This window comes from Corvus cornix, chromosome Z (genome assembly GCF_000738735.6).
Source record: "Corvus cornix cornix isolate S_Up_H32 chromosome Z, ASM73873v5, whole genome shotgun sequence".
NCBI classification, from domain to species: Eukaryota; Metazoa; Chordata; class Aves; order Passeriformes; family Corvidae; genus Corvus; species Corvus cornix.
Genome location: NC_046357.1, coordinates 53,384,440 through 53,404,398, shown reverse-complemented (window position 1 = coordinate 53,404,398; position 19,959 = coordinate 53,384,440). Strand labels below are relative to the sequence as shown.

Sequence of the window (19,959 nt, the reverse complement as noted above, 5' to 3'; positions counted from 1 at the left end):
AAGAGACATATTTTAATGACATGAGATGGTGTTCAGTAAATATCTCCACCATGAGGGCACAGTAGGAGAACAGGAAAGACAGATTCCTACCTATTCTTGCACTATAATACCAAATTGGAAGAGAAAGAAAGGCTACAAAGTTAAGCCCTTCCAGTTTACTTCAATTTAAAAGCTGTATCCTCCTTCCTTTCCCTTTCTCCACTAGCAGCATTCAGCTCCTGTAAGCACAGAGACAGCCCCCACGGACACACTTTTGCACTTCCCCATTTTTTGGTAGGGATCAAGTGATGCCATGATGATTTTTTGCCTTTTCTTTTATACCCCTGTTATACCTTTGTTACAACTTCTGTATTCTTAGTGGTTTTTAGCCTACATTCTTGGACTTGTTTGTTCAGCTAGGAGACTAAACATCTTAGAAGCTTCGTAGTTAAAAATCAATATGCCCCAGACCCCAAGGTCCTCTCCAGAATACATTCTGTAAACCAAGATAGAACCAGGCAGGGGGAAGGTTCCCTGGGGAGGGGAGCTCATTTGAGCCTCTCATTGGGGAATCTTTGATAGATATGCTAACTAGTAAAACCTATAATGTTATACCAGATCTTTTGTGTAGGGCGCATTGTGGTGTGCATTTCGGTGCATTTGACTTAGACTTAGTGCACCTAAGGATCCTTAAAGTAAATACCAAGGTAAAATCCCTTTTCCCCTTCTAACCGTGTTTGACTCTTGATTTTAAGACCAGGAAAAGGCATCACAAGTACATCCCAATCTACCCAAAATATTCTGCTTTGTTATACATAAGAACATTAGTCTCACACACCAATCCAAATCACATTGAAAAAAAAATTTAGCATTATAATGGAGCCATTAAGAAATTAAATTCCACTATCAGAAAATACCAGACTTGTTGGAGCATTTAGGTGCCATAAAATCAACAATAAAAATGGGTTTTGTAGTAAATGGGAGCCAGATAAAAACTTAATCTTGTATGTACATTCTACAAAGCATAGTGCTTATTACAGAGTAGTTTGCTGGCATCAAATAAACTAGACATTGTATGAGTATCTATACCTATAGGAAGAATCACTATGATTAAATTCTAAGAACTTCATAAATTTTCTTTAAGATTCTTTACGATTATATGTAAAATACTATGAAAGCTATCGTATTTTAGAAATTTTTTTCCATTTTGTTATGAGGCATCTTACACTTACATTTTTTCTGTTATTAAATATTAAATACCAACCACTTCTTTGAATGCCATGAGATTTCATTCCATCTTAACTGAAACTTTGCGCATAAAAGTAATCACAGTAGCTGAAGCAATAAAACTATGGCAATAGGTGTTTATAATGAACATGGCGAAAGTCTACAGTGGAGACACACACAAAAGAAAATCCCATACAAAGTGTAAGACTCTTTTCATACTCACCTCTTCTACCTGAAGTAACTGTTCAGGAAGCACGCTGGTTTCATTTGCTCTAGTTTCTCCTATTAAAAGCTCCCCACTAGCTCTCTTCAGAACTCCTGCACAGTATGATAAAAGAGATCAAAGTTAAGATTAATTCTGTAGAAAAGTCAGCAGCCTACAACATCTTCTGATACATCAATATGAAGCATAAAAAACCCTCAAGAAGATGTAGGGGAATACTGTTAGGATGAAGTCAAATTCAAGTTATACACAGCTCCTTTTATATAACATGATGAAATCCACATCTGGTTGAAACTGTATTTTATACATATGCACATATAATGTGTAAAATATGGTTTCTTTTGTTACTAATTCGTTTTTATACTGACTGTGAAGTCACCTCTTTTTAGGGAGAACAGATAACACTAGATCAGCTGTATAGAAATTAATTTCTCCTCTTTGTTCAAAAAATTCTATCAATTGAACATGAATATATTTTCAGAGTTCTTACTTATTTGGAAACACCAATTTAATAAGAATAAAAAGACAATTAGTACAGTTATTATAAGTAAAATGATGGCTTATAAAAAATAAAGAACAAGAGAAGCTCCTTAAGAAGGGCTGGTACAAAGCTCACTCATAAATCACTCACTCAGAGCAATGGGAATATTGCCCCAATATTCAAGTGCAAACCAGTATCTGGGGTTTGTCAAGGACAAACCAGTATCTGGGGTTGCTACCACTTTTATCAGTGTTTCAAGAAAACTGGGTCCTGAAGGGCATTGATGATTCCTCTTCCAAGCGATACAAGCACAAACGGAGGTGCTTGTTGGGGATGTGAACGTCAAAGGCAGCCTTGGCTGCCATGACTGTGAGACAGTGGAGTTCCAGATCCTGAGAGCACAAAGGAGGGTGAAAAGCAAGCTCACAGCCCCAGGCATCAGAAGAGCAGACTTTGGCCTCTTCAAATATCTGCTTGGAAGAGTCCTATGGGATAAAATCCTAGGTAATGGGACACAAGAAATTTGATTACTATTAAAGGATCACCTCTGCCGAGCTCAAGAGAGCTAAAAAAAAATTGTCCATAAGCCTGCCTGCATGAACAAAAAGATCCTACCCAAATTCAAACACAAAATGAAGCATACAGACCATGGAAGTAAGGATGGGTAAACTGGGACGGACACAAAAACAGCTTCTGAGCATGGGAAAACTTAAGGAAGCTAAAGCCCAAATGCAACTGATTTGGCCAGGAATGTCAAAGACAACAAGAAGGGCATCTCTAAGTACACAGGTGATAAGTGGAAGACTAAGGAAAACATGAGCCCATTGCCCAACGAGATGGGGGACCTGGTAACAGAGATATGGAAAAGGCTGAGATACTGGATGTCTTCTTCAACTCAGTTATTTACTAGCAAGACCAGCCTTCAGGAATCCCAGGCTCCAGAGACCAGGAGGTAAGGCTGGAGCAAGGAAGATGTACTCTTGGTGGAAGAGGATCATGTCTGAGAACAACTAAGCAAACTCAACATACGGAAATCCTTAGGCCCTTGTGGGATGCACCTGAAAGTGTGGAGGTGATGCCTTTTCCTGGTCTTAAAATCAAGAGTCAAACACGGTTAGAAGGGGAAAAGGGATTTTACCTTGGTATTTACTTTAAGGATCCTTAGGTGCACTAAGTCTAAGTCAAATGCACCGAAATGCACACCACAATGCACACTGCAATGTCCACCCCCAAAAGATCTGGTATAATATTATAGGTTTTACTAGTTAGCATATCTATCAAAAATTCCCCAATGAGAGGCTTGAATGAGCCCCCCTCCCCAAGGAGCTTTTCCCTGCCTGGATCTATCTTAGTTTAGAGAATGTATTCTGGAGAGGACCTAGGGGTCTGGGGCACAATATCCTCTACCTACAAAGCTTCTAAAATTTTTAGTCTCTCAGCTTGACAAACAAGTCCAAGAATGCAGGCAAAAAGCACTAAGAATACAGAAGTTGTAACAAAGGTATAACAGGGGTATAAAAGAAAAGGCAAAAAATCTTCATGGCATCAGAGGCAGCTGGCAGATGTCGTTGCAAGGCCACTCTCAATAATCTTTAATCAATCATGGCAACAGGGAGAAGAGTCCAAAGGCTGGATGAAAGAAAATGTCACTCCTATTTTCAAAAAGGCCAAGGAGGAGACCTCAGAGAAATCAGTCTTGCCAACCTCACTTCAACGCCAGGGAAAATAACAGAGGCATTTCCAGGCACATTACTGACAAAGAATTCATCAGGAGTATTCAGCATGGCTTCAACAAGGGGTTCCAGGCACATTACTGACAAAGAATTCATCAGGAGTATTCAGCATGGCTTCAACAAGGGGAAGTCATGCTTCACCAACTTGATAAACTTCTCTGAAGAACTGATTGGGCTGGTAGATGAGGGGACAGCAGTGGATACTGTCTGCATGGACTTCAATAACACCCATGGCATTGTCTCCCGTAAGTTCTCATTATAGGACAAGCTGTAGACAAGGTCTTCATGTGTGGACTGGATAAACAGTCGGTAAGGTGAGTTGAAAAGTGGCTGAACAGCCAAGCCCCAAATGCAGTGATCTGTGGCACCAAGTCTAATTTGAGGCCAGTAATTAGCAATCTATCTCAGGCTCAATACTAGGTCCAATCCTGTTTAACATCTTCATTAATGATCTGGATGATGGGGTAGAGCGTACCCTCAGCAAGTTTGCACCTGACATCAAACTGGATGGCAGACAGTCATGGTGCCATCCAGAAGGACCTCAAAAGGCTGGAGAAATGGGCACACTAAAACCTCATAAAGTCCAAGAAACAAAGTCATGCACCTGGGGAGGAACAAACCCAGGCAGCCAAACCATGCCGGAGTTCTCCCAGCTGAAGAGAAGCTTTGCATAAAAGGACCTGGGGGTCCAGCAGTACACAAAGTTGAACACAAGCCAGCAAAGAAGGCTGATGGTATCTGGTCTGCATCAGGCAAAGCACTGTCAGCAGGTCAAACAAAATGATTCTTCCTATCTGCTCAACAGTGGTGAGTACAGTTCTGGGTTATTCAGTACAAGACAGACATAAACATACTGGAGCGTGTCCAACAAAGGGCCATGGAAGATGATTAAAGGAATGGATCATCTCTTCCATGAGGACAGGCCTCAAGCACTAGGATTGTTAGCCATCAGAAGAGAAAGATAAGGGCAGGATATATCATTAATGTATATAAATAATGAATGTATATAAATAATCCTAAAAGCATGGTCCAAAGAGGCCAGAATCAGACTTGCCCAGTGACAGGGCCAGTGGTCACAGACAGACACAAAGACAGAAGATTTTCTCTGAACATGAGGAAATGCTTTTTTTACTGTGAGGATGACCAAGTACTGTAATGTTGTCCAGAGAGGTGATGGAATTTCCATCCTTGGAGATACTCAAAAGCTATCTGGACATAATTGTGGACAATTTGCTCTAAAGGCCTTGCTTGAGCAGGGATTGTTGGACAAGATCAACTCCAAAGGTCCCTTCCAAACTCAACCATTTTGTGATTCTGTGAGTCACAAAGAAATACAAGAATAACAACAAACTATATGATATTTCAAAAATCTGTCTTGTAGCATAAAGCTGGTAAACAACCCTGGTGCAGATATTCCTAATGTAATGTACTTCATATGAAATTAGAAGAGGTTTTAAATCACCAGGTGCTGCCAAAGCATTGTTAAAGATTATCTTCTAGGCATAAACTTTGAGGTTTTCAGTGATCTGAAGCTACTAGTAGTGCCTGGCCAAGGTTTAAAGAGCTCTTCTCTATGAAAATTCCCGCATTTGAACATACATGGGATTTAATTTATCCAAAGCAGATTTTACCTCTTCTCTAATCAACCTGCATTCTTGAAACACACTGTTTTTCATATACCTATACAACATTGGAGAACTTTGAAGTTTTTGTGGGGTTTTTTGTTTGGTTTTGGGGTTTTTTGTATGTTTGGGGTTTTTTCCTAAATACTGTTTTTATTTGCATTTTCAAAAGACATTGACAGATTTGAGCTGGGAAAAATGAAAGATAAAATGGTAGAACAAAAGATGTTAACCAGGCCATCCAACTCCCTGATCATTCAACACATTACAGACAGTACCATAAACATATTGTGGTTTTTTCAGTATGTTTTACTACATTTTATGATGACATTTCTAATTATTTTCTTTAGAAATTCGTCCAGAATTAAAAAAATCCAAACAACTCTAACTGACTGGATATTTTCCCTCTTTTCTATTCTGTGCTTTCTACCTTAAATTTACCTTTTTTTTTCCTTGCAATTCTCCTTTTTTACAGATAGAACATCACATTCTAATTATAAGCACAAGTAAGTATCTATATATTCACATTTTCATAGTATTGTCACTACTTAGATCTGCTATTTGTAATTTTTATATTGAGACTTTAAAGGAAACCTTAAACATTTAACCTAAAATCCTTGTGTATTCACAGCACTGCTGCCTTACTTGTTAAGAACTCACAGCTGAGATGAATAGGTATCTAGCTGATGGTAGATTTGTGACTCCAGGATCACAGGCAAAGAGCCAAATGATGCTTACACCCACATCAATCATTTTACAGGCTCCTTTATTATTACATTAACATGTTCTACTAGATTACTCCACCTCCTTTTCTAATTAACAGTCTGGACACTCCTGCTTTATATTTGTATGTATCTATCTACGTGCATGTAGGTTTACACATGTTAAAAACTTCACTGGTCTTCCCAAAGAAGGCCCAAGTTCACGTCTCCCATATTTCACTGAGTTCCTTTGATATCTCAAATTTTTGCTTTCCCCAAATCTCATCTGGGTATGGTTGGCCTTAATCTTCTTCAATTTAACCTCCAGCTAGCAAGGGTTCCCTTCACACTTTGTTCTGAACACTTAGCTACAGCCCCCAAAAAGCTTCTGCTCTTCAGATGCTACTACAACTTCCCTCTCAAACACTATTTCCAGAGACAGATAAAAAATTATACCTTTCCTGTCCTGCGACTACTTCACCTGTGTGAGAGACTGCAAGGATTGCTCGCTCAAAATGTTTCAGGTGTGTATGTCAGGAAAAGGCAGGTCAGGCCTTGTTCTGGTGAGGCAGTGCATTGCTGCATACACTCCACCTGCTCCAGGCCTGTATCCCAGCCCCACAGTGGCCTCCAATCCCTGGCACATCACAGGCAGTGCTCCACACCCTGCTGCTGGAGCCCCAGTCCAGCCCCAGAGCAGCCAGATGACTGGAACTGCCACCTGGGCAAGGCCCAAGAAAGCCAAAGGGTATTTAACCCGAGACACAGGGTGAACACATCTTGATCCTACCTCCTCTTGGAATTTCTATCAGCTGAACACTGCTGGAACCAGGAGTGGCAGTTATGTTTGCTCTTTTCTATATCTTTTCTGTCCTTCTCTCCTTTATTTCTTCTTCTAATCCCCTCTTCTTGGAATTTTTGAGTAACTTGAAATTGAATGGGCTTAGAGTTTGCTAAGATGAATGGGCTAGGTTAATGCTTTGAGAAGTGATTTATGTTGACTGAATGCTGACCTAAAGCATTTACCAAAGTTCTTGGATATCCTGAAGTTGCCAGTAAAGTTCTTTTTGTTGTTTTGATCTCTTGAGAATATCTTGTTGGTATTTCTTCTGTATGTTTAACTCAGAATATATGAAAAACTGCAAGCCCTTTTAAGTGACTCATCAAGTGAGGGTTTTAGGGCCTTACAACTTGTCTTCTGACTGTCTTGCCCTAATCAACAAACTGCCATGGGAAACAGAAGTGCAGCTTTTATTCAAGATACAGCTGCTACTCAGCCCAAATTAGCTTGCCACTGCAGATAGGAATGCAGCCAGTGGGTCAGAGGAAGCATACCTATCCAGACAACCAGTTTTCTAGACAAATTCTCTGACTCCTCTCTTTAAATAGTACATATCAAACTCCATTTGCACAGATAGAAAGAAATGTATGTGATCCTTTTCATACGGTTGTTTAGAGAAGACAATTTGCAGAAAGAGAGCAGAAAAAAGTGAATGTTGTAAAAGAAGATGGGGGCTGAAGGGAAACATGTCATTTTCTCATATTTGCTCCCTTTCCAGAGCATATTCTACACTTTCACCATTCCTGACTATTAGGGAAGATTGGATTAACTACAAATCCTTGCTTTATCTTTCTTGAAACTGATGTTCTACAAACTTGATGGACTGCTCATAATTTGTGTACTTCCTGTAGTTTACCAGCCAGGCAGCTTTAATAATTTTGATTGTAAATAATCAGAACAAGATTATATCCAGTAAAATCAAAACTCTTTGGCCAGCTTTCATTGTGTGTATTAGAATTTGTCTGGGGTTATTCTTGCCTTCAAAACAATTGTTTGCCTAGGTCCTCTTTGTCTACAATTTATTGAATTCCTTCTTCAATTCAGTATTTTTCCTTTTTTGTAATGATGATTACAAAGACCGAAGATAATTATTAATTAATTATAAATTACAGTTAATAATTATTAATTAGTTATATAATTCTTTTTATTTCTTATAAAAGGCTCTGTTTTTTTTTCTATAGAATTCCACAGCTTTCTTATTTTTATAGCATTTAGGGCCATAAGAACAGTCATTATAACATCATCTGGCATGCAGCATAGAATAGTAAAGTATCAAGGAAAGCTTTTGTATGATTACTCACTATCTCTGTATAAGATCAGTGCCATCAAAGTAGCTTACAGATTGTATTCAGCCAGCTCAGCAGAACTTTTATTGAAACCATACTGGAAAGTATACATCTTGCAGAAGTGGGAAGAACCATTCCTCCAGAAATATAAATAATAATAAAAAAACCCCTAACGAACTATGGGTCAAAAAAACCTTCTGCTTTCTATTTTCAGACCTTTTACTTGTACTATACTGAGCAAACTGTACTAACACAGATGCACAAAATGAACATCTGAAATCATACTCCCCTCTAGAGTAAATTCATCTTCACTTTGATCCACTGAAGCTGTGTACTTGTTGAAGAAGATCCTTGAACATCTTACGTTGAGACCAAAGCAAAAATCACAACTTTTTTAAATCTTCAATTGCAACTTTTGCACTATTGCAACTTTGCAATAAAAGTCTGTTAGGAGGATGCATCTCAAAAATTTCATTCTATACTCTTAAGACACTTTCCAGAAACGGATAGAAAGTTAAGGATTTCTCCTTAAGGTATGAAGGAAAGACCTCTGCAGATCTTCCCAGTCCCAGGAGACAGAGCTTGTAAACCCAACAACTTGACAACTTTGCCCACAGTGTTTTCAAGTGCTCCATTGGAAAAAGCCTTTCTTGGTATTCATTATCTGATCTGTCCAAAGTTCATCTTTCTCACTGAAATGGGGAAAAAAAGTGAGACAGATGAAAGCACATTAGATATTTTTGATTTTTTAAAAATCTTGACAAGAGGCTTCCGAAAACCCAAGAGGAAAGAGAAATCTAACTTAAAGATGGGAAGAGAATGCAATTTGGCAGTTTTCTAAACCCAAATCTCCTGCTTAGCCCTTGATTGTAGAAGAAAATGCTCCAGACTGCTTCAAAGAGAACAACTGTGATGCTGCAAGTACTAGGTATGTGAGAACATCCCAGGAATTTCAACTGAATGTAAATAGAGAAGAAGACTATCTCATCACAGTAGGCATGATACCTGCAGATGAAAGGGTTAAATAGTCAAGAAAAAATGGGAGGTGGTTACTCCTCTAATCTTATGAAATCTAATGCCTGTAGTGGAATGAAGTGAGGTTATGCACCATTGTGAATTAGTGTTCTGTAAATGATAGAAAAATACAGATACCTTTCCTCTGAAAGGCAGAGGAGCAGTCTCGTCCAGATGCCACACTAATGTTCAGGGCTGGAACAAAACCACACCATTGCTTGTTTGTCCAAGAACTTTGCATGATTTTCTCCTTATATTTGATTTAAATGATAACTTGAAGAACACATTGGTAGTAGATAAAATGTCTCTTCATACCATCTTTTTAAAAACTGTGCTTAGGTGACACAAATACAATTTTAAATCAAGCTCAAAACTTGGCATGTACATATTGCTCATTAAGGAACACTAAGTTACCACTGATAAAGTCAAAAAGTAAAATCAGGAAGAATTGGATGGAGAATAGTGAAAAGAAGTTAGAGCTGAAAATGCAATTCAGAGAATTCTTTTTTCCAATCCATGCTAAGCAATTTGTGAAAATGAGGACTCAGAATATATTCCAGAAGATGCCAGATAAAGAACTCTCAAACAGAACTCAGAGACCTAGCCATATCACCTAAAAAACTCTCTACATCCATCTCCCTACAGAGTTCACTCCGGTTCACTGTTTCCTTTGGTGCTATTGTCTGCCATGGGGTTACCATCAGAGAACACTGGTAGGCAGTACTTCCCTCTAACATCTATTTTCAACGGCCTAAATTGGTCTTCATAGGATTCCATTGTGCACACTGCAAAGAAACTTGTCTTGTTGCCAGCTAGAACTCTGAACTACATGTCTTTCTTTTCTTCACTGTTCTTTTTTTGGTTCACAAGCAACCTCCTACCAAAAGCAGAATCTGCAGAAGAGACTACATCCAAGCAATAATGCAATGAAAAAGTATGAAGAGAAGCCCAGGTGGCCACCTTGCAAATTTCCAATGTGGAAGCCTTCGACCTCTCCGCCCAAGAAGCAGCTATAGTCCTAGTGTAATGAGCTTTACAAACCCTGGGAGCCTCTTTACCCTTAACTACATACGCCTCTCTAATACAATCCCTTAACCATCTAGCTAAGCAACTCTTAGAAGCCATTTGACCCCTCTTAAGACCCCCTAAGAGTACAAACAATCTGTCAGAAGATATGAAATCTTTGATTCTTCTGTGATAAACCCTAAGTGTTCTTCTTACATCCAATTTATGCAGCCGTTGCTCTTTGTCATTGCTGGGTTTAGGGAAAAATGAGGGCCAAGAAACCGTCTGGTTTAGATAAAACTCAGATGCCATCTTTGGGACAAAAAAAAAATTTTAAAAAGAGGAACCATCCAAAGAACTACTTTGTTTCTGATGGAACTTTATACATGTTCTAAATATCAGAATTGCAGTACTACGGGATATAAAACAAAAAATCAATTGACATTGAAACAGCTATACACATAAACACACCACTTGACAAGCACATGAAAAAAACATTTTTGTTGCATCTCTGTGTGAGTTACATAGATTAAAAGACTCCCACAAATACTAAAAGCAACCGAAAAATAAAGGAAACAACTACATGGTTTCTGTCTATGTGATGCCTAGGGAAACTTTAGGTGACTTGGACATTCATCTACCTTTTATGAATTGGCCATCTTTCCCTAATTTGCCAGCAGTACTACTTGCAGAGCACTGACACTTCAGATATCCCTCACTGCAGAGCCTGAGGGGTAGGCTGGATATCCCCAACCTAGCTTTAACCCACAGAGAGTATGGGTAACTGTCTAGCACCATCAGCACACACCTCAGTCTGGGCTAATTTGCTCTGCTTCTTAGGCTGGTTCTGCAGCCTGCGCTGCACAATAAACCTGATCTTGGTACCCAAACTAATTTAAAGCTGCTTCAGACATATCTGCCCTCTTATTTCTGTCAAATTATACAATATTTCTAGTAATAAGGCTTCTAAATAAGTACAGAAGGTGCCCATTATATTGCCTAGTCACATACTATAATGTGTTCTGATGAAAATAAAACAAGGATTCTAATCAATCCTTCTTATGAAAAGCTCAGCCTTCATCAGTGACAAAAATAAGATTATCAACCCAATATAGGACATTAACAGAGAAAATCTTAAATCCCTTTTGGTGTTTAACACAACCCTAAACTACTGGGAACATAGCTTTCATTCTCCCACATCAAATCATCTTTCACTTCACTACAGCTGAGATTTCTGACAACACGAAATGAAAATAACACCAATAAGTCTTTCTTCTAGTCAAACCTCTAGTTAAAAATTCCTCTGGACATGTCTTCTCTTCACAAACTATCTGTAAATATATCACTGAGCAAAGTTTTGTGAATGGAACCACCTCATCAGAACAGCAACTCTAAAAACAAAAATATGTATTTACCATCACTTGTCTTTCAGGGTAAAAGTAATTCTATGGGTTTTTTTTTAATGTACCTTCTACCCACAAGATCTAATAATATTTCCCATTCAGATTTGATTAAGTAGAGGTACCAATTAAGAACTGACTTGCTATAGACATGATTACTCTAAAAGAATATTTCTCAAAGAAGGCGGCTTAACATTCTTTAGAGAAGCAGCTCTGGATGTAATTAAGCTTGGAAAAATGCCTGCAGGATAATTTTTACTTCCTGGAAAGTAAAATATTTCTTGCTAATGTTGAAATCTTTAAGTCCTCTGAGTTACTGGAGACCACAGGCCTTAGAATATAGTCACTTAAACATCAAATAACTTCCCATTCAAGAGTTTTTCTGGTTTATTTTACACTTTTCCTCAGAATACAGTAATAAAAAGGACATTTACAGTTACCCTTACTGAATGTATACCCATCCAACACATGAGGAAACTCCACAAACTTACTCTAAAACCTCTTTCTAGGATCAAGGCCATAAAACATAAATTGTAATGTATAATAGGTTAACATTTCTTGAGAATTAGTAAGACTGAGTAGCTAAAGGAGGCAGAAGTACATTGAAGTCAGTAGCAAAAAAGGAATTCGAATGCAAATTTTATTAGCGCTTTGATGTATATTCTAAAAATAAATAGGTTAAACTGTATTTCTTTATTTTGAAGTGTAAATATTAGAGGTGAAGAATACATCAATAAAATGTGTGCCTTGAAACTCTTCTTATTTAATATTTTTATTTTCATCAGTTTAGTATTCTGAGACTACATTCCCAAAACACCTTTCTCCTCAGTGTGCAGCTTGACTATAGAGATAGTGAATATTTGACTTCACCTATCCTCTCTCCCTGAGCAGCCTGGCCTCATTTCTGGTCTGATCTTTTCCTGCAATAGAATCAAAGCTCTAGAAACCACTTCTCTCTGGCGACTTGGAGTCTCTCTACTGGCAGAAGCAACAGAGTAGAAGAACATTTATGATTATACACTTGGAAGGTGTTATTCACCCGAATTTTCATGATACCAGGTTCTCCGGAATACAATTAGATGAAAAAAAGAGTGAGCTTGGAACCTATAGCAAATGCAAACCTGAGGCTTGATCATTTTACTGATGTAGAGCCTCGTTCTATAAAACATCCACTGAAGCCAATGGGATAAGCATGCTAGTAAACATAGTACATATGAGTAAGTGTGAGAAATATAGGTTAAACAAGGACTATATCCTTAAGCAGTTAGTTTCATGGACTCTAAGATCAACTAAACTGATACTAAAGTCAGTGCTTTTCTCTCTTGAAAAAGGCAACTTTCAAGGACAAGTTCAGAAAAAGTCAGTTTCAGAGAATTCAGACTCCATGTATTGTTGTGTCCTATGTGAGAGTTTTATAGATAAACCAGTAGGAGATAACTTGTTACAGTTTTTGATAGTTTTTCATCATGGGTCTCCATCAATATCTACAGTTAGTACATCACATCTTCATACACAGCAATCAGTTCTTTTCTACAACTGTGCTCAAATGTAAATCTGCATATTTCAAAAGCTTTTTCAGTGGATATGGTAACACATTTATTTGCAAAATATGATGACATAAATTAGGTGATTAATGTTGAAAATCATATAAAATTATCCTTTTGCACAAAGTAAACCAATAAATCAGGACAATCATTCATTACCTTGAACATTCTTATTCCTCTCCATAAATGAAGGCAGCAGCAGAATTTCCGTAGAGAGCTCTTCAATTTTTTCTTCCATTAATAAAAAGAGTTTGATAAGTTGAGAAAGACATTTGAGTTGATACAAGGTTAAGCAGAAGTTCCGTCCTTTCCTGTGGTATTCCTGGGAAGCTATTCAAGTAAAATTATAAAATAGTTTTTATTATAGCTGAAAAAAACTATCCTGCAAAACTGATTATGTAAGACAATATAATATATCAAGTAATTTCATTTTTTTTGTAACATAATGTATCTCTTTCTCATTATAAAACACTGTTACATTACTTTTTCCTAAGTCTTCAGCATTTTTCAATTATCTGTGAAGTTCCAACTGAATTCCAGGTTTTGTTATTCATTAACTAGGATTTTTTTTCCAAGCACTGTATCTACTCAGAAACGTTCTCACCTGTGTTTTAAAGAAAACCCACTGTGTTGCAAAAGCCTAAAGGAAAAAACCACATCATTACTGTATTTTAATGGTTTGGGACATCACATCACTTGTCACTCTGCAAGTCACCTTGTCTGTTTAACAATCTGCTAGCACAATACAGTTGATGAATATGACATTTGAGTGAAAGAAACATCAATCTAACACTCCACAACTTTAAATACGTGGGGTTTGAAAACAAGTGAGACTGTCAGTGAGCAAATACCAGCAAGTATCATAACTATAAGCATTTGGTATTTAAAAGAAGAAACTGAACCTTTTATTTTGAAAGGTTAACACTTGCACTCATAACATATAATCATGTCACATCACCCAAGGAACTCTGATTTGAGCACAGTCAGACTATAAACGATTATGAGACGCTTCCAATTCAGTATAACCAAACCACATGGGTTTAAGTATTTTAATTTTATAATGTCTTTAAATGTAACAAATTTGCACTTGTATGCAAATTGTGGTGAGCTGATACCATGTTCCTGTGCTGCAAGACGAAAACAAAAAGAAATTGATTGAAATGTACTTTTATGTATCAAATCTTTCTCACCTTTGCAAATTTTAAGTACTTTGTACCTTCCTTTCCCTCAAAGTTCCTAAATATTTTTTTAGGCATTTACAAATCACTTTTAAATAGACATAGATCTAAGCAGCAGAGCTGAGCTCTGAATACAAATTCCCTAATTTGCTATTCCAGTTTTGCAGCCTTTGAGATTGGACTGCAGGTTTTGCATCCACATCTGAATTTCCTCGAAGTTCCAAACAGATGTATTCCTGTTAGTCTCTTGCATTTCTAAGAATGTAAAAAGAGTTATGCATAATTGCCTCTGTTAGTGTCTTTCCTCTCTGAATAATGAGTAACAAATCTATCACTGGATTTCTAATTTTAAGTCTTAAACCTACAAAAAATAATATTCTGCTATTCAGAGGATTTTACTCCTTACCTGAAAACTAGAGAATATAATCTGAGTTTAACTGACATGAAATGACTGAGTCTGCAGTGTAAGAACCACAAAACACATCATAAAAGTGAACAGTTCTATCTCCTATAACTTGAAATCCACATGATGCTTCTGCCCCATCTACTGAGGAACAAGGAAACCTTCCACTTATTTTATTACCTTAAATGATATTGTTCTTATTTGACTGGAAGAAAGTGGACCTAGAAGACAAAGGTATACCACAATAATGCTATTTTTAAAATACATTACCAAACTGAGCAAAAGTAAAAACTTTTACTTTCAGTGATCATTCAGAATGTGTTTCAGTTTTGTTATTTCTCAGAAATGGTAACCCATTTATTTAGTGCTTGATGTTCAAGTAGTGTGCACACATGTGAGCATCCAAAGCTTGACTTAAAGGCCTTATATACATCCAGACTATTACGTTTAAAATACTGATGGCAGCATTTAATTTTGAAGACCACTGACCAGGCTACTTGAACAAGCACATCACAGTCCATTTTTTAGTAGAAAAGAATGAAAAGGCCCTTTTTTTCTGACGTCATTCTGATTGGACAACCACAGGACAGAAACCTTTAAGAACTGTGTAACAGCTAAGACCAAAGCAGCCAATGTGATGACATAGAGAAAATCTCAAAACAGGTTTATAAATCTCATAGAAGATTGCCTTGAAGAGAATGTCTCCATGTGGACAGACGTGAAATAGACATGAGGACTGACTGTAATATATGTTCAACCAAACCTTAGTGACTTCAAGTTGTTTTGAGGAAAATTGGCCATATTCACAGAGTGGAGTATGGTTACTCTGAAAAAGTTACTGAATGGACTGTGACTTAGAGTGTTAGTCATAAAACTAACATAACTCATTTACCCAGGTGAGACTACAGCAAGAGAAGCACCCCTCTGTAATGAAAATGGTCTGAAATTGTTGTTAGCATCCCATCCAATCCACAGAGGACCATACAGAGGGTGGCTGTATGGTCCTCTGTGGACCATACAGCACATGAAGCTGATCTCAGCCAGCCATGAATCAGTTAAGCAATGGCATTCCACTCTAACTGCAGGATAGAAAGGAACATGAAGGAAGTTACATGATACAAACCAACTTCCTTCCTGAGCCACCTGCAATTTGCTACCATTGTTCTGCTAAATTTGATTTTTTCCGCATGTCTGACTTCAATTCCTGTAGTCCTTATACAAGGAAATACCTGCAGCAGGATCTTTGGATACAGACAAACACTAATGGGACCTCTATAACACTTCCTAGCAACAGGACATGTTGGCTTCCTGCTAAAGCAATACCTAGAGAGAATAATTTCTGAAAAGGGAAAAAAGGGCTGGTACAGAAGCTATAGAGAGGTACAGCCTTTGTCAATATGCCAATGAGCTGATTTTGCAAATATTGCTCTAAAAAGAGTTGAGATCAGGACCTAAACGAACACAGAGAAGTAAGAAAAGGTTCCGAGCTCCTGAATACAGCTTTAGGCTTCCATCTCTGCAGAACAAGAAACACACCAACACTGCTGTACAAAACCAGTGCCTATGTTGATGATTTCTAAACTGCTCTGGGGGCTGAATCTGCCAGCAGAAACATCCTAAGCCAGGAAAATGAGTTACCTTTAGCTCCAAAAAAAAGATTCAAACCAAGCACAGTGTCAGGGACCACTGAAGTCTGACTGTTACTTGAGGAACAGGGAGTAAAGCATGATAATACAGCCAGCTGGACAGACTCCTTGCCAGCCAGGGCCCCATCCTGCAGATCCTAAGCAAGGCAGACCCTGAGATGATAGGCTTCAACCAAGAGTCAAGATCATCAGCCGAGTTCATGGTGATGACACAAACGTGAGGTCGAGTCAGGAAGCTTATTCACCATTTTGAGTTTGGATCTGGTCTGGTGAAGGAAACCACAAGTCAGGCAAAGTTCAGTGACCAGTCAGTGCCCATTCAGAGGAATCATGGTGATAAGGCAAGTTCAAGCTCAAGGCAGGAAAATTGAATCAATGGGGTCCACAGCTCTGGGGGAGATGAACATCAGGACACCTGTGATGTAGGTCAGGCAGGGACTGAGGAACCCGGTGCAGCTGAAATAGATCTCTGGAGAAGGCTGCGGTGTAGGTCCCTGAAAAGGCTGGTCAGGGCCTTAAGGCTCACTAGTGCACACAAGGCTTTGTTGCATAGCTCTCAAGGAACTTGAGTTTTCAGATAAAAACCTCAGAAAAACTGGGAAATTGTCTTTCTGCTTCATGGAGGACAGCACAACTATTTTGCTAAGAGGAAAGAAGAGTGTACTTGAGGCTTTTGCTATCTAGATTGCAGTTCTCTATCTGGGGACAGGAGGGAGAACAAAAAAATTACTTTAATTAACTTGAACCTGCACTGCATTTATTTGTAGCGAGTAAATAAATGTTGATGGTTCATTGCACAAAACTGGAATGAAGCAAAGGAAGAAGCTCAAAACTTTAATGCAATAAACATCTCTACTTTAGATAATTTGTACTCTTGAGCTCCTACCACATAGAGGCAGAGGCGACCTAAAGGATATTTAATTTCTTCAGGCATGCTGATTTACCATCCCAACTATCAAAAAACAGGCAGCAGAAGTCTGTCAACCCAAACAAGGTTACTCTTAGAGAGCTTTTCTTATAGAAGAAGAAGGCCCAAGTAAAACTAACACTCAATGTCGATCAACTTGTGCAAGGTTTGTGTGCTGGTGCCAAGGCAGCTGATGCAGTTATACAATACTGGAGAAACTAGGGGTACTGTTTTCAAGTTTGGCCTTTCATTTTAGCAGAGTGTATTGAAGCTGAAGAAACTTTTCTAAGATCTGAAGGACATGCCACCCTTGTAGAAGGATAAAGCCGTCCATTTTACCAGAGACCAGTTGGCTGGATGTAGCTGGACAGATGGTATCATGGAATTTCACTTCACCAGTGATGGAAGTTGAGAGGTGCTCATATGAATTCTAAGACAGCTAATAAGGTAATTAAAACATTTTTCAAGCAACATAGAGTGAAAGACATTTTATAAAGCACTTGATTATTGTATCTGACCTTCTCCTAAGCACTTAAATTCAGTAGCAAGGCATCTGCCTTTATCTTAGCACTTTTAAAGACTTTCCCTCATCTCTGAAAAGGAGGAAGCATGAAAAATAAGGCTAAGTTAGATCTAGATGACCTGTGTATATCTACTAACTTATGATTTTACAGCAAGTTTCAAAAGTGATATTTTCCTCAAAGCTGTAGCTCTTGAAATCATTAAAAAAAGTGTTCCAACTTCCCTGGTTATAACCTGGAGGCATTTAAAAGTTCAAAGTGCATAAGAAAACATGTATGAATGAGATCCATAAGCTAAATGTAACCTTTGTTATTATTTTTTTTTCTTTTTTTTTTTTTTTTTTTTTTTTTTTTTTTTTGTGAATGACACCTCAAATGTTTTAAAGAATTTCAAATTCACAACATCTCAAAAACTGAGTGGTTAATTCTGTTAATTTCAACTCATCCAGGCATGTGACACAGTAAAGTGTGGTGCGGAAATATCTGCATCAGAAGTGAACTGGCTCTAAGTGCTCAAGAATAACTACATTATGATGGTGTTGCTCTCAGATTAATTAGCCTTTACTACTCACCCTACAGAGCCACAAGGCTGAACTGCTTCTGAGACTCATGGTGGAATCCTTGGAAAGCAACCCAATGACTGTTTTCTTCAGTGATTACAGTGGGGATTTCTCCCTCAGCAGGAACCAAGGGCATAAAATCTTCTTAAACAATTATACTATAAAATACCTTCCCAATACATTAAACATAATTTGCCTATCCCCACTTCTAAGGCTTGATTTCATGAAAGCTATATCTACAATAATGTTCTACTAGGGACACAAGAAGGCAATGTCAGGGATTTCATCCAATAAAGCTATATATAAGGAAGAAAATAAAAAGCAAGGAGTATAATATTAAAATTAAAATCTAACTATAACCTGCATACATAATAAATGGAACTACCATTTTGCTAAAATCCAAAAAGAAATAGCCTAATAAAACAACACAAACTCAGCTGCTGACAGTCACTGTATACAGGGGTATTCCAAGAGGTAAATTTTCAAATCAGTGCACAGGGAGTTACATACATAAATTTTACATACATAAATTCCATTAACAATAATGTGTTCCTCAGGTCTCAGTGATATTAACTTTTAAGTGACGCTATAACTATTATAACAATCTTGCATTTATGACAGCATTTGTCTGCATACTATCTCCTAAACAGAGCTTGTATATAAGTTGTATTATTCTTTCATTTGCATTTAGTAAAGATATATACCATTTTTATGGACATCTGCTCACAGTTTTCTCAAACTGCATGTTGGTATACAATTTTTAATGCAACTGCTAGGTTTAAATAATTGGTATTGCTGGATATAATCACTAATTTGCTCATACTGTAAAAAGCAACTTAGTATTTCTGCATAGCAGATGTAATACACGGTATTACACAGAACTAAATTATTACAAACAGTGCCAGCAGTTTTCTATACACAGTACTTAAGATAATTATAAAAAATCATCTTCATTACTGCAAGCTAGCATTTTTTTAACAGTTTAATTTGGATATGTTACAAGATACATTCAAGTCACATGGATACAATTACTGCAAACCCAAGAAGCTATAAAATGTTCCTAAACAAATCCCTTTGACCCTGTTAATGTCTGTTTCTTATTAATCTAAGGCTACATTGTTTGTAGCGTGAATTTTTTATGGAATACAAAAAAAAAAGGAAATCCCTTAACAGTTGTTATTGATTCCATCATTTACTCACTCAAAGATAAGTGCCATTTACAAAGCAGAACAGATGCAGATGCTGACAGGAATGTAAACAATTGTTGCATGGCTTACTGCCAGATTCTAAGCCAATACATTAAATTCCAAGTGAAGCACATTTCCCCTATAGATTGCATTTATTGCCACTTCATTTCCTATGTGCTCTCTCTCTCTCTATTGCTGCGCCTGGCACTAAGCTATTTTCAGTTCTTTGGTGACCCCTGAGGCCTAGTCCTACCTCACATAGCCATTAGAGAAGGGAATTGCATGTGTCTGACATGGTCTGAAACCAATTATTTGATATTTTCTTCAGAATGATGCCCAACTCTATTGGGAATGAGCAATCATGAAATAATTTACCTCCTGATTTAATTTTTTTCTGCACAAATTAGTTGTAGCCTGAGCTAGCTATACACAGCTGCTTGTATCTCTGTCTTATCAAGATTCTACTTGAAATGGTGAAAAAGGAAAGGAGAGAGTAGTGTT

General features: G+C 37.6%; 1 protein-coding gene across 6 annotated transcripts in view; it reads right to left on the bottom strand.

Annotated features, from left to right (window-relative positions):
• The window catches only part of KIAA0825 (KIAA0825 ortholog), a 246,300-nt gene that overhangs the window by 164,596 nt on the left and 61,745 nt on the right, over positions 1–19,959 (bottom strand). For all 6 annotated transcript variants that reach the window (XM_039567661.1, XM_039567663.1, XM_039567665.1 and 3 more), the window contains 2 exons: positions 13,216–13,386; positions 1,430–1,524 (listed from right to left, as the gene is read on the bottom strand). In XM_039567661.1, the coding sequence (XP_039423595.1) occupies positions 1,430–1,524; positions 13,216–13,386 (266 nt within the window). The remainder of the gene's footprint in view (positions 1–1,429; positions 1,525–13,215; positions 13,387–19,959) is intronic.